Source organism: Talpa europaea (genome assembly GCF_964194135.1).
Source record: "Talpa europaea genome assembly, chromosome: 12".
Lineage (NCBI taxonomy): Eukaryota > Metazoa > Chordata > Mammalia > Eulipotyphla > Talpidae > Talpa > Talpa europaea.
Genome location: NC_140079.1, coordinates 56,696,768 through 56,712,536, shown reverse-complemented (window position 1 = coordinate 56,712,536; position 15,769 = coordinate 56,696,768). Strand labels below are relative to the sequence as shown.

The 15,769-nt window shown below is 35.8% G+C and overlaps 1 protein-coding gene across 3 annotated transcripts in view; it reads left to right on the top strand.

Moving 5' to 3' along the window:
- Positions 1–15,769, top strand: part of RASAL2 (RAS protein activator like 2) — a gene marked incomplete at both ends in the record, with an annotated part of 312,747 nt that overhangs the window by 157,831 nt on the left and 139,147 nt on the right. For all 3 annotated transcript variants that reach the window (XM_084249590.1, XM_084249589.1, XM_084249588.1), the window contains one exon: positions 2,739–2,865. In XM_084249590.1, coding sequence (XP_084105716.1) covers positions 2,739–2,865 — 127 coding nt within the window. The remainder of the gene's footprint in view (positions 1–2,738; positions 2,866–15,769) is intronic.

Genomic DNA, 15,769 nt, shown 5'->3' with positions numbered 1-15,769 from the left:
TACAGGTTAAAAAGGTTAAAAAAAGAAAAGAAAGAAAAAGAAAAATTTCCTCTCATGTTTTGTAACTTGGAGAACATATAATTTTTAAAGAGAAATTTGGTATAAACAAATAAATGTGAACTAGTGGCCTAAATTATGTTTATTAGAATGGACAAAATTGCTTTTTTAAAATTAAGTTTTTGAAACTGATACTCTTTGGTCTGGATGCTAAGATTTGTGACCTCCAGTTTAGTTCATTTGAAGATACTTGAATTATGATGCTTCTAATTTTAAAGAGTAGATCAATATCTTTTAAAAATATTTTAGTAAGACATAATCTATAGTGTAAAATATTCTTAGGAAATACAGGTTTAGCCTCCCTTATATCCCAAATCAATGTAAAATGCCCTAATCTTGAGAACAATACTTTAAATAAAATCTTTGATCATATTTTAAGTTTCAACAGAAACAAAGAATTTACATTAAAAGTTTTAGAAAATAATTATGAGTGAATTTTAGGCCCAGAAAAGTTTGCTATACTCCTTTTTAGATATGATACAGAAAAAATATATGGTAATAGGAGCCATTTTTTACTTTTTCTTGGATATAGCCTTTATATTTCCAAGAAAACGTCATGGATCATTCCTTCCTAAAATATGAAAAATAGCTATTATTTTTTTCTGCATGACTTAGGTCTTTGTTTTTTTCAGATAATAGGCATTAACTATTACCAAACAAGTTATGTTGAGCTAGGTTCATTTATTTGTTCAAACACTCAAATATACCCCCATTCTTTGCTACAGGTAGAGGTTACATTTTTGTTTTTTTTAACTAGGAAGGATTCATTTAACTTCTTGGTGCTACTTTTTAATTATTTAGGTAGAGAATACATAATTTCCATTCTTAAAGGGATTGATTGATACAACTTAGATTACTGTTCATCTGGTTTTATATTACAGAGTGCTTTTGGAAGAGTTCATGTCTTTAGTGACATTGTTATTTGGTCATCCCTTTTTAGACTTTTACTTTTTATAATACTGCCTTTTGTTTTCTTGACATGCAAGAAGTAACCACAATCATGGTAATGAGGAAATGCTGAACTTTGGGGTCTTGTATAGGCTGAAAATTTTCAGTTCTTATGGACTTTGGGGCTTTGCTTTTCAGATTCTCAGTAACAGAGAGCTTCCCTTGCTGTCATTTCCTTGACCCCAGTCATAGGAGTCAAATTACTGAGCAAAGCAGAAGGCATATATTCAACCAGAATCCTTCGCACTTTTGATGGATCAATTGATGTGATACATGTCTTTGTAATCATTTGGACATATTGTTTCTTCTCTCTAAAATGGGGCTAATAATAATGGCTTCCTCATAATGTCACACATGTAAATTCCTTAGCATTGTACCTAATAAGAATTCAAATTATTGAAATTTGATGGAATTTGAATATTGACACAAAGCTTTTTTTTAATCACCAAGGTAAGAGTTTGTTTTATTTATGGTCTTTCTTTTTTTTTAAGATTTATTTATTTAAGCATACAGGAACTGTGGTACAGCCAGAGTTGTGGGGGGGTGAGAGGATTCACCAGAGACAGAGTGGGAAGCAATACAGGCAGACTGACTGAAATACACTAATGAGGGGAGCAGCGGGCAAGACAGGAGAGGTCTGCTACCCCATGTGGGTAGCCTCCCTGGCTGCTGGGAATCAAACCTGTGCTGCAGAGACTGTGGGTAGCTTCATAGTGCTGTGTCTTAACACCTTGCGTAAACCACCAGGGAGGCCTCTCATTTATGGTGTTTCAACCAGTTTTAAGCACGTGACAGTGCTCTAATTAATTTGAATATTTTTTTTTTCAAATTGAGGTGACACTGATTTACAACATTATATGTGGCACAAAATTATTGAAGATGTTACCAAAACTATTCTCAGTTCTGATAAAGGGTACTAGTAATAACGCATTATGAAAGTCTTTGTTTTCTACTTCCAAACTAAAATGATTTGGTCATTTACTCTTACCAGGGAGAAAAAGGGGACTTAGAGTCATCCCATTACTCTCATAATGTTTTAAAATTGTTATTGACAGTAGAGAGCTTTTGGAGCATTCATAGTTGCCACTCTACATAAATAGCACTTGATATGTTCCTCAAATTATGCCAGAATTTTTTTATAGGATTTTGAAGACTAATCTCCAATCTGGAAAGAAAATACGCCATTTCATATAAGTATCTTTACAAGTTTCCACTGAAAATGTGTGTTTTTAAAAAAACTATCTCTAAGTGATTGATTCTTAAATTGAAGAAAATTTGGATAGCTTTGCTCCTTTTATCTAACACCTTAATTTAGAAGAATGTTGATGTTAAATATTTCTGGTCAACTTTCCCTTCAGTTTTCTTTGTTGAGCATTAGGCAGAATCAGCTGGTGAACCAGTTTCTGACATGGAAGAATCTTTTATTTGTGTGGGTGTTTTGTTTTTTCTTTTGAGCTCCCAAAGCACAGGTACACACCTGGATATGATTCGTACATATTTCATGTAAGCTAATTTACATACTCACCTTTCCTGATCTTGCAGTTTTCTTTTTAAAGAAAAACTTCCTCAAAGGGGATTGGTAATACCTTACCATTGTACTTTTTGTCTACATTTCTTCTTTGTTCTGATGATTACAAGTTCCTACCTTCCTTAACTGAAAGCACTATTCAGTCAGAAGATAATTATGATGAGTTCACTATTAAGTTTCATCTCTTTTTCTTTTGGTTAACTAGATACCTGTGGAGGGGGGACAGGAGCAGCAGACAGATTCCACCAAAGGGCGGTGCCTGAGGAGAACTGTCAGTGTCCCTTCCGAGGGTCAGTTTCCTGAGTACCCACCAGAGGGCGCTGCTAAACTGGGTAAGCTAATAAAAGGAAAGAAATCTCTAACGTTTGTCTGGTAATTTATGACTTGTTATTGAGTGTCACGGTACAAGAAAACATCCTGCGTTTCCTGTTAAGTAGGCCTGTTGAAATATGGCATGCTAATCAGAATTAGAACCTTCTATTATAAAAACCAAGTGGCAACAAAGTTATTTTATGGGCATAGAATTAGTTTCTGGTTTTAGTAAGGTTGATGTGTTGTCCTAGGCAGGTTGGCTGATGAGCTGTTTGTAAGTTTGCTGCTCATTTCTAAATTTTGAAAGAGTATTAGCTGATCTTGTTGAAGCACTGAGAACCAGTGTTTCTAGAAACTTGGTACTGAGTGGTTTAGATATATCCTATTCACATAGCTACTGATGCTATCTTGTATGATGTGATGTCAGTTCAGGCTCGTTTATCTGAGCTAATTTTTCACATCCCACATAAGGTATATACATAGTGGATGGAGTGGGTGGCAGAAGGGAGAAAGAAAAGTGATCCGCACTTGAGTTGTTCTACAATGAAAGAATACCAATATCGAAACAATTCTTTCCTTGTTTTCTATCAGTGTATCCTGTTTGGTGTTTATCATACTTACCAATGGATTATTGGATAGTCAGACCAGTCAGATAATTTTTAAGGGAACATAGTTACGATTAAATAATAGCCGAATCTGAAAAGAAGGAAGTGATTGGTGCTTTGTAGTATTATTTGCTTAGTGAACCTAGACGTTTAGTCGTAGACATTTGGCAAGTAGATGAAACAATCATTAGTTGTCTCTGTGATGGTCAATATGGATAATTCTGTGATTTGGGTTGTACTTTTGAAAATCAGAGTTTGGTTTATTTATTTGTTTTGCCTTTTCTTTATTTCTTTTCATTGTCTAAATGGAACTCAGAACTGGTCAAAATTTGAGTCCTTTAGTTCTCTTTTTATTCTGTAACAGTTGTTGCTTTTCTAGAAATTAGTCAGGTTAGCAAACAATTTTCACTAAGGTGTCATACTTGGAGAAGTCAAATTTTCCACTCACTTTATTTCCACAGTACTTCTTTAGCATATGTTGAAGCCAGCTTAGGTGTGAGCCTAAATTCATATTGCAAACCTGTCTGGGTGTGACCATATTTTTGTCTATTTATATTTTGCAGACAAGTTCTGTGTGAATTAGACTGGCTCAGTGTCACCTTCTTTCAACTGGTTTACTGTAATTATTAGTAGTGTTATGTTGATGTTGTCTTTGCCACTTCCTCAGAAAGCTTTGTTCAAGCTTTGACCCATGAAAGTGAGTTGATTTTGAAGAATCATGGTCTGAAGAATTATTACAATGTGATAGAAAAGAGAACTGTGTAGTAAATTGCTAAAAATGAACAACATTCAGGTACTGGCTCCAAAGACAAACAGAAATGAGGTGGCAGAGAGATTTAGTTCAAAACCAAATGCCCACCTTCTGTTCTTTTTTTTTTAAGATTTATTTATGCATATAAGAACTGGGGTACAGGCCAGAGGTACCGGGAATGAGAGGATTCACCAGAGACAGAGTGGGGAACAGAATACACAGACTGACTGAAATAAACTACTGTGGGGAGCAGCGGGCTAGACAGGAGAGGTCTGCTGCGCCATGTGGGTACCTCCCTGGCTGTCTGGGGATCAAACTCATGCTGCAGAGGCCACAGATAGCATCACAGTGCTGTGCTTAACCCCTTGCACCACCAGGGAGGCCTCCCACTGTCTGTTCTTGACAATAAGTCTGGTAGCCATCTCGATTATTCATGACAGCCCATGATTACTTTTGGAGTAGATGTCCTACACTAGCACTAGAAGCTATTGCTCATAAATATTAGAGTGGAAAAGACTACTTCTAGAGCCATTCTTCTGCACATGCCAATCTAATGTTGAATTAATAATTATTTGGTTCTATTTTTATCTCCTAGAGATTTGTCCATAGGCAAAATTCCCTCCATCAGTATTTGAGTAATTGCTGTATATGGAGTGTTCTGTACCAGTCTCTAAGAACGAAAAGAAGTGAAGATAAGATTTCTGTCTTTAGAAGAGTCTGATGTAGTTGGGGAGATAGATTGTTGATAACTATTCACAGTACATGTTGTTATTGCAGTGTATTGTGCCTTTTTTTATTTTTAAAAGACCTGGTCACTTACACAGCAAATAGAGTGACAATTATGTGCCAGGTGCTGTTCTAGGTATCAAGATATAACAGTGAAAAAAAAAAGACAAAATCTTCTCCCTTTGAGGAGCTTGCATTCTGTTGAGGAATGATAGACAATAAGTGAGAATAATAGGTAAAATGTATACTATGCTAAATAGTGATAAGTATAAAGAAAAAATAGTGGGTGATGGGAATAGTAAGTATCAAGAAATTATAACTTCAGCTAAGTAGCCCAAGGAATGTTAAGTGATATTTGAGTAAAGGTCTGATAGAAGAATGGGAGTAAGACATGTAAGGCACCTGGAGACAAGGGGTTCCACCCAGGGGAGCACCTTGTATAAAGGAGGAATATGCATGGAATGTTCCAGAAATAGTTGCCAGTGAGGCTGGAGTAGAATAAACAAGGGGGAAAGCAGTCAGAGATGACATCATTGAACTCTTTGGCAACAGATGAAGGTCTTGTAGGTTACCCTAGGGGCTTTAACTTTTAATCTGGAAAAGAGAAGAGTTCAGGAGCCAATTAGGATGCTATTGTAATAAACTAGACAAGAGATGAGACAAGCTGTAACAGTAGTAGTGAAAGGACTGAGCAACCAGATTCTGAATGTACTTGAGAGTAAAATTTGCTTAACAGAAATTGCTTAATGAATTGGATGTGTGAAGTGAGAAACAGAAGAGTGAAGAATTTTGGCTAGAGCAGTTAGAAGAATGAAGTTTTTTTCAAAATGGAAAAGACTGGGAGAAGCAGGTTTAAAAGTGGCATTGACCGGGAGCTCAGTTTTAATATGCTAAGTTTGAGAGTCTCATTAGGTATGCCCATGGGAATGTGAGTGTGGAAATCAAGGGAGAGAGGTGCAGACTGAAGCTGTAACTTGCAGGCCTTTAGCAAATAGTCTTTGAAACCGTGAGATTGACTGAAATCACCTGGGGAATGTGTATAGATGGAAGGCAGAGGAAGTCTAAGACTAAGTCCTAGAATATTTAGAGATTAGGATGATGAGGAAGCACTAGCAAAGGAAGGACTAAAGAAGAACAGTGAAATAAGTAATTTCCAAAACAATAGTTGAGTCAGATGTGCATGGGGTCACCCTTTCATTTTTTATCTACCACTGTGCAAGCTCTAGATTCTCTTTGTCTGTCTTCATGGAGAAATCCCAAGGAGGACTGATCAGTTTCTGCAGATGTAAAACTATGACACATGTTTTGGTTTCAGGTACAAGGCAATCAGCTATGCAGAAATGCTCACCCTTGAAAAGCATGTGCCTTTTATTCCACCTCAGAGAATTCATAGCGAAAGGAAACTCTATGAATGCAGAGTTGTCAATTTACTACATATCCAAGATTTCAAACTGGTATAAAAACTTTTCAGTGTAAAAATATGGCAGTCCTATTTTTTGCCTCACATTGAACGTGAATCTGTTTGCACTGATGAGAAATGTCAGGAAGTTGGTGGGGGAGAGTATGTAGCAGGGTGGGCACTAGTTAAGCACAGAATGTTTCAAACTCTTGCATTCAGCAGTTTATAGATTATCCAAGATTCTAAAAGTTTTATTTACACTGGCACTTGACACAAACTTTTATTACAAATTTCCTTTCTACTGGGAAATGTTTTCTTAAGTCATATGAACATCATGGTCTAAAGCACCCTCTTCCAGTTTTCGAAAACGTTATTTCCCCCCAGTGACAATATCCAGATTTTAATTTATTCATCAAAAGAAGATTTTCCAAATTCATGTCATGTAAAACATAATTTGCTGGATTTTCAAAAGGAAATAACTTCTTCAGATGGTAGAGTCTTACCATGCAAAAATTACTGGGAGGTATGTAAACTTGCCACATAAGCTAGAACTCATATTCATTTTCACTGTAAATGTAGCCTACAAGAATTAGACTTTTAAAAAAGTCATCAAGAACCTTACAAGCACCCAGCAAAATAGGGGAAAGGGGAAGTTGTACAGTGGAAAACATTTTTGTGACTAATTTATGGAAGAAAATGTCTTTATGCTACTACATATTACCTGCTGCCTGGCTGGTAGGTAGCACAAAGGTGAATTGGGAAATCAGTCTGATAGGTTTGTTGCATTTCTTTGAAAGTCCAATAAAGTTCCCGCTCTCATACTTAAACGGGCGAAGTATGAACCTAAAATGAACAAAAATACTTGTTTGCAGACAACATAATAAATATGATCATAAAGCTGACTTAATTAGAAAATGCCAAGCTTTAATAAGTACAGTGTTTGGTCAATTTTCAAAGAGAAGATTCAGATTGAACTACTAAGTTCAATACCAAACATCTAGTAATTTGATGTTACAGAGAACTCATGCCTCTGTTTTATTTATTTTTTCTTTGTTGAAGCAAGCTTTGGCTTACAGTACCGTATATGATTTAGGGGAATAGCTTCATACCTCCTCAGATGTATGTTACTACACCATTCCCACCATCAAGGCACCAATAGTCCTTTTTTTCATTATTTATTTTTTCATTATTTATTTTTTTATTATTTATTGATTTATTTTTAAAGATTTTTTTTAAAGATTTTATTTATTTATTTATACAAGCACTGGGTACAGTCAGGAGCGCAGGAGGGTGAGAGAATTCACCAGAGCTAGAACAGGGAACAGAACAGGCAGAAGGACCAGGACCGAAGTACACTGCTGAGGGGAGCAGCGGGCGTGGCAGGAGAGGTCTATGTGCCATGTGGGACCCTCGCTGGTGGCCGGGGATCGAACTGGCGCTGCAGAGGCTGCGGGCAGCTTCGTAGCCCATCACTCAACTGCTGCACCACCTGGGAGGCCCACCAATAGACCTTTAACCTAAGTTAAAGGGAGAATCCTTTCTCCTGCCCCTCTAGCAACCTCAATTCTGCAGTAAGATTTCTAGGGTTTGTTTTGGTTTAGAAAGTCCTTTGTTTTTTTACCATCTGTGTTTGCGTATGAGTAAAATCATTCAGCATTTGTCTTTGTCTTTCTCACTTCACTTAGCATAATTCCCTCTAGATACATCCATGTTGTCACAAATGGCAAGAATTCATCTTTGATATAGCTGAGAAGTATTCCATTGTTGTATATGTACCATGCCTTTTTAATCTGCTGTTTGTTGATGGCCGTTTAGGTTGGTCCCATAGCTTGGCTATTATAAGTAGTGCTACAGTGACCTTAGGATTGCATATGTCCCTTCAAATTAGTGATTTTGTATCCTTTGGGTAGAGACCTAGGAGTAGAATTGCTAGATTATACGGTAGATCCACTCAAATCTTTAATGTTTTGAGGAACTTCTGTGTTGTTCTCCATAGTAGCTCTACCAGTCTACATGCCCATCAGTAGTGTACAACGATTCCTTTTTTTTCTACATCCTTTCAAACATTTGTTGTTTCAGGTTGTTTTGATGCAGGCCATTCTCACAAGTGTGGGGTGGTATCTTCTTGTGGTTTTGATTTGTCATGACTCTGTTGTATATTCAAGAATTTTGAAGGCATCCCATGGTCTTACAAAGTCTTTGGATTTTTACAAAAAAACTTCATGTGGTAAGCAATTTTATTTCAGTACTCTAAGGTCCTCTAAAATCCGGAAACAGGGCCTCCCCGGTGGTGCAGCGGTTGAGCACTGGTTTGTGAAGCTGCCCGCAGCCTCTGCAGCACCGGTTCAATCCCTGGCAGCTGCTCCCAGCCACCGGAGGAGGATCCCACATGGCGCGCAGACCTCTTCTGCCACCCGCTGCTCCCCTCAGCAGTGTACCTCGGTCCTTCTGCCTGTTCTGTTCCCCGCTCTGGCTCTGGTGAATTCTCTCACCCTCCCGCTCTTGTATAAATAAATAAATAAATAAATCTTAAAAAAAAAAAAATCCGGAAACACTTAGGAAGTATATTTACATCCTAATTTAATATAGTATGTCTTTGCTACACACTGGCAAAATTTAAGAAAGAATATACCAAAAGTCTTTTACAAAGTCATCCAAAATGGCCATAAAGAATTTGTTTGGAAAAAAAAAAACACCAGCATAATAGAAAACAAACTTAGAAAAACATTGAGGAAAAACCAATGTTGTACCTATCTTTCCCTAAGTTTACTCAAAGTCATAAAAATTTGAGGAAACTTTGAAAAAAAATGAATATTAAAACAAAATATACTCTCCAAGATGATTATAAAATTGTCATAATGGATAAATATTTTAATCAAAATTATTAGAGGATATTGATTATTCAAACCTTAGATTTAACCTCTACTTCTATGTTAAATTAACTTCAGTTCTAGCCTTCTTTGTGTATATACTAATGATGACTCTCTTTTTGTTTCCAAGACATTAGGAGTACGTAGGTAATTTATGAAGTATTTTGAAGCTGTTAGAATAGCCTGTAAAAATAAAGGGTGATGATAATATTGAAAGAAACAGAAATATGAGGAATAAGGACCCATTATTATAAGAAACATTTTCAAATAATAGAATTTTTGAATGCCGATAAATAATGCCCAAGTATGGTAGCACTCAGTATTTAGGCTGACTATTAACTGTGTATATTTAATCAATGGAAGCACATCTTGAACTTTAGGGTAATATACATATAACCAAAACATTTGTGAAAAAAATCAATAGCTCTGAAAGTTAGAGCTTAGTGGATAAAGACAGCCCTTGGTTTTCTTTGAAAAGTGCTGAAAAAGTCATCTTTTTACTCTTCTGTAAAATGCTAAGACCATTTCACACTTATTTCATGCTGAAACAATTGCATAATATTCAGCCTTTATATTTGCATTCCATTATCCATAGATTTCATTGATAAGTAATTTGAGGAAAGGGTGTTGAGCTCAAGAATTATCAAAACATTATGGATAACTAAGATAGAAGACCCTAGAATAATGTCCTTCAAAGCTTTTGGTTGAGTTGTCTTGGGTTTCCTTTAAAACCATGTACCATATGTATTTATTCTTTGAAATCTTGTCTTGTGAGATTCATGTGGTGATACTGATATTATTATTCTAGAGAAAAGAGCTTGAATCTGGGTTGAAACAGTGATGTATAGTCAGTGCTGCTCTAATGCGTTTCTGAAAATCACTGCCCTGTGCAACCTTGCATAATAAAAATCACAGGGTTTATGAGGCAAAGAAACTAAGCACACTAAGCTCAAAAACTTGGTCAGTGACACATAAAAGAAGAATTTAGTAAACATGGTAGCACATTTAACACATTTTATATGTATTAAAGGGTACTTGGGAAAATATCATGAAGTGACCTATGGTAGTATGATCAGAATAGTTTGTAGCTTATTGTGTGAGTAGCAGGTGATATTTGAGGGGGGTGTGTGTGTGTATGTATACTATATATATATATATATACACACACTATATATATATATATACACATAATATATATATATAGAGAGAGAGAGATGTTTTGTGTTTTTATGAGACTTGGTTCAGCTGGGTACAATTTTCTTTGTTCACTTAAGTGTTTCTCACAAATAAAATCGTGCATAAACAACAAAAAATTCATATTATGTGCAAATTGTTCCCTAATACATCAGTTGTGGTAGAACACTCACATTTTCAAAGCAAGTATTATAATAGAACTGTACTTACTAACAACCCAGTGTAGTCTCAGCTTTGACTATTTGAAAAAAGAGGCATGTATATGTTAGCCAATTGAATGCCAAAATGTCAGTTATCTTTTAACACATCCCTGTTTTTTGGAAGTTAGTTATTTGGAATTCAAAACTACAGTAAAATTCATAGTACTTAAGTTTCTTACACTAACCTACTAAAGCCAATTTGTATGAGCCGGACTCAGATTAGCAGTTAGAACATTTTTTTCCTGTAAGGAAATTAGATTTCAGTACAAAGTTAAAAATGCATTACCACGGTTCTTTCTGACTTGTAAATGGAAATTTGGATTCCCATTATATATTTTTATCTTCCTCCCCATCCTTATTCTGGCACAGTAAAGATTCCCTCACTTAAGTGAAGGTCGCTCCCAGTCTGTGCTGCCACATGTGGTTATGCTAACTTTGCTTTGTCTGACAACTAGGGGCACCTGGCACTTAATTGCTAGGTAGTTTTTTCATAAAACTTCCAGAAGATGGCAGTAAAGTGTCTCAAATAAAGGATTCCTTTTCTGATGGCTCAGGAAGGCATTTGTTCAAGCTATTGTCAGGGTTGCTGTAAAGCAGAAGACTTGGGAAGGAGAAGGCATTTGTTCAAGCTATTGTCAGGGTTGCTGTAAAGCAGAAGACTTGGGAAGGAGAAGCCATGAAAGAAGTTAGCACTTAACTGTGGCCCATCTAATCTACTGGCTAGGTTAACAAAGCTGTATCTTGTCTTAATATTTAAGTTAGTCTAATGTACTTTAAACACACACACACACTTAAATATGTTCTAGCCAGAATTTTCAAATTTGGTTTCAGGGCCTGAGAGACACTGAGGACCATGTGAACAACCCAGTCTGTCTAAGTTTGATGGGGATTAGTGTCCAAGAGCACTAGAGTAGAAGCCTCTAACTTGTGATGCTCAGACAAGGGGCTTCTCTGGTGGATCCTAAGGAATGTTAATCTTAATAATATTGGTGGTTGGAGAATTGGGTTGGAAGGGAGAACAACAGCATAAATAGCTTGGAATAATTTTTAGATTAAGACTACAGTTCTGGGGAGAATGGTGGATTAAACATAAGCATCTAAATGTATTCCTTCCAGAAATCTCATTACAATTATAGTAAAGGAATTTTCTTTCAAATACATGGTCTTTCCCATCTCATGCCAGTAAGAAAGGCACATATCAAAAAAACAAACAACAACAAATGTTGGCAAGGATGTGGAGAAAAAGGAACTCTCCTACATTGCTGGTGGGAGTGCAAACTGGTCTAACCATTGTGGAAAGCTGTCTGGAGGTTCCTCAGACTATTAAAAATGGAGCTACCATATGATCCAGCAATTCCACTTCTAGGGATCTACTCCTAGGACACAAACACATTGATTCAAAAGAACACCTGCACCCCTATGTTTATTGCAGTACTATTTAAATAGGTAAAACCTGGAAACAAATGCCCAAAAATAGATGACTGGATCAAGAAGATGTGGAATATATATATATATATATATATATATATATATATATATATATATATATATAATGGAATATTAGTCAGCAATCAAAAAAGATAAATTCATGCCATTCACAGCAACGTGGATGGAGCTAGAAGGAATAGCAACGTGGATGGAGCTAGAAGGAATATATGCTCAGTGAAATAAGCCAGAAGGAAAAAGAAAAATATCAGATGGTTTCACTTATAGCAGGAATATAAGGGAAGCCAATAAGACATCAGTGTAAAAAAATAATAACAGTACAAAACACAACAAAGCAAAAACAGACAATTATAAACCAGGGAGATCCTGCAGGGGAGGAGGAGGGAGAGGGATCTGAGGGAGGGAGGAGCACAGGGGACTGAGGTGATGGTGCACAGGTGCATTGGGGAAGAAAATTCTATGAGAACTACACCTGAGGGGGTGGGGGGAAGCAAATATTGTTTAAAAATGAACAATGATGTAAAAAATAAATTAATAAAAAAATTAAAAATAAATAAATACATGGTCTTTCAAGGATGAGAAGAATGAGAAAGAAGATAAGGGATAACCATACACAAAAGTATTGCGAACTGGAAAGCAAATGTAGTGTGGTGATTTTTACCAGTTTTCAAATATTCTGGGTTGGTGTTGATGGGGACACTTGGTGGAAGATCCTCAGGTCTTCCTTCTCCTCTTCCCCATTTCTCTGAATGATTGTTCTTCCCATCCCAACTGTACCCTGGCATAAGACTGCAGGTTAATTCTCTGAAGGAAAAGAAAACCTTCAGTTCTCTAGAGCGGTGCATACAAGGTGAAATTGAAAGCACAGGACAATTTGCCAAATACAGAGGAATTAAATGAATATTTGCAAATTGAATGATGAGACTTCCCCACCTGCTTTCCTTTTGCCTCTAGCCTCCAGGCAGGATATTAGAAGAATACTGTTTAGGATATTAACCCAAGAGGAAAGACCCCAAAATAGTGACAGACACAAGGTGAACAGACATCTGAAGAAAAGCCTCTAGCATAAAAGTGAAAAATGAAAATAAAGGGAAAAAGAGAAACTTAAGGAACTAGTCAGGGAATAGAAAACTTAAATTATCATTATCCCCAGAGGGAGAACCAGCCAAGAAATACATCAAAACACTGAGTTCCAAAAAGAACAATGGGTGGAAATCACTGGCAAAATTTTCAAGCAAACTTTCCACAATTGAAGAATATGAACTTACAGATTGAAAGGGCTCCCCAAGTGTCTGTGGCAAGCACATTTGGGGGAAATTTCAATTTGGCTTTGGTGACAAAGAGGCAGTCTTGTAAACAACAAAAAATGGAAAAACATTACATATGAAGAATCAGAAATCAGAATGGTCTTAGACTTCCTATCAGTGACATCAAAAGCTAGAAAACAAGGAAGAATGGTCTCAAAATCCAAAGGAAATATAGAATTCTATATTCAGAAATAAGTCATTAATCATGTGAAAGGATAAAATTAAGACATTGTCAGATATGCAAGATTTGTTTTAAAAAATTACCTCCTAAACATCATTTCTCCTTCAGCTAAGGGAAGATATTCCTCAAGAATGAGCAAGATAGGGAATATAGGATTGATCCAACACAGGGGAGAAACAGACGGCGCCTTCAGGAGAACAAGCTGCAGAGAACCAAGTTAAACTGCTCTGTGCAGTCTATCAAATGCAAGGCAACAGTTCACATTGGAGCAGTCAGAAGGCTGTCATGAAGGCTTATCCTAGAAAGAAAGGATAAAACTGAGTGAATTTAAACAGGAAGTGAATTTGGTATTACATTAGCAATAAGCATATAGCTATCTAAATAAATGAATAATTAAACAGTAACTGCAGGAGAAACCAAAAAGTAGTTTAGGACATGAAGAATGTTTATGGAGCCCTTTTAATATTTGTAAACCCATACGTTTCTCTATCACAAATAAGGAAACTAAGGCATAAAGAGGTTAAGTAACTTGCCTAAATAACTAGACAGCTTGAAATGGCAAATAAAGAATTCGATCCCAAGAAGTCTACCTTCAGAATCCATGTTTTGACTACTATGCTATACCATACATAGGATTTATTCCACAGCCACACTCTGAATAGCATACATAGTCTTAATATTATTTGTCTTTACCAATATTACTATGCAACCATACAGGGAGGGTAAGAGAATAGTGAGTATGCACCTACTGGGTGGTATTGGAGAAGAGAGAAGTTAAATTCTCATCTTCATAGTGGAAAGTCACAAGAGTACATGGAATGAAAAAATTATAAGTATTTGTACATATTTTAAGATTTGATGGTAACTATCAAAATAATTGGCTAAGATATAAAATAGTTGTTTCTGGGGAAGGAAAAGTGGTAGGAGAGCTGGAGGTTGCTGTTTTAACAAGTCTTATTGAACCAGTAGATTTTAAACTGTGCACATGTATTGATCAACAAAAGCTTAAAAAATAGAGAAAGGCATAAACAGGTCACAGGATAGAAAATAATGATGTCATTTAAACACAAGATGTTTTACCTCACTTATAGTTGATAAAAGCAAATTAAAACTACAATGAGCACCAATTTTTTTTTAACCAATGAGATTAACAAAGATAAAAAATGTTTGGTTTGGGACAATAGGAGGAAACAAGCGTTCTAGTCCATTAATGCCAAATTGCTTCTACAGAGGGCAGCTCAGCAGGATGTATTTTGGCAAAAATATCCATCCTTTTTGCCCCAGAAGCAATCTATTTCTAAGAATTTGTCCTACAGATCTACTCAAGTCATTGCATCATTATTTATTAATATAACACAAGAGCAAAACCAATCTAATATCCATGTATAGGAAATTCTTTAAATTATATTAAATTTATTTAATGAGCCTACTATGCACCTATCAAAATAAAAAGTAACTCAGTTACTTTTCTTGTATTGTTGCATAGTAATATTGGTAAAGACAAACAGTATTAGGACTATGTATGTTATTCACAGTAAATCCTATGTATGGTATAGCATATGGTCAAAGCATGGATTCTGAAGGTATATGTGCTGGGTTCAAATCCTTTATTTGCCATTTCAAGTGCTAACTTGAAAAAAATTCTCAGAAACATTTTAAATGGGGAGGAGCAGCTGCAGAAATGTTTCTTATATTATTCTATGACTTGTGTAAAAAAATGCATGTGCAGATAAGTGAATTTGTGTGTGTGTGTGTGTGTATTAACTCCAGAATTGTATAGAAGACTTTAGCAGTGACTGCATGTAAGGAGAGAACTGGAGATGTGGTGGCTCAAAGTGGGAAGGAGATTAACAGATTAATTACTTCTCATATAATCTTTTTAACATTTTAATTTTAATCAAATGAATGAGTTAATGTTCATAAATATCAACATGGAAATAATACTAATAGCTATAGTAATGATTATTCATGGGGAAATGTATGAAAAAACCTTCCTGAACTCAAGGTACTTTTGAACTCTTTGAGGTATATTTCAAAAACAGGAAAAATAAACTAAGATCTTAAGAGGATTAATAGAAAGGGTATTTTGATGCCAACCAGTGGATTTCACATTACTACGATCAACTGCATTAAAAAGTAGATAAATTTCTTCTCACTCTGCAGTCATTAATTTGCAGGATATTAAGTTAACCATGAAAACTGCTTAATTTTTATTTATCTGCAACAAAGAAAAAAACTTGAATCT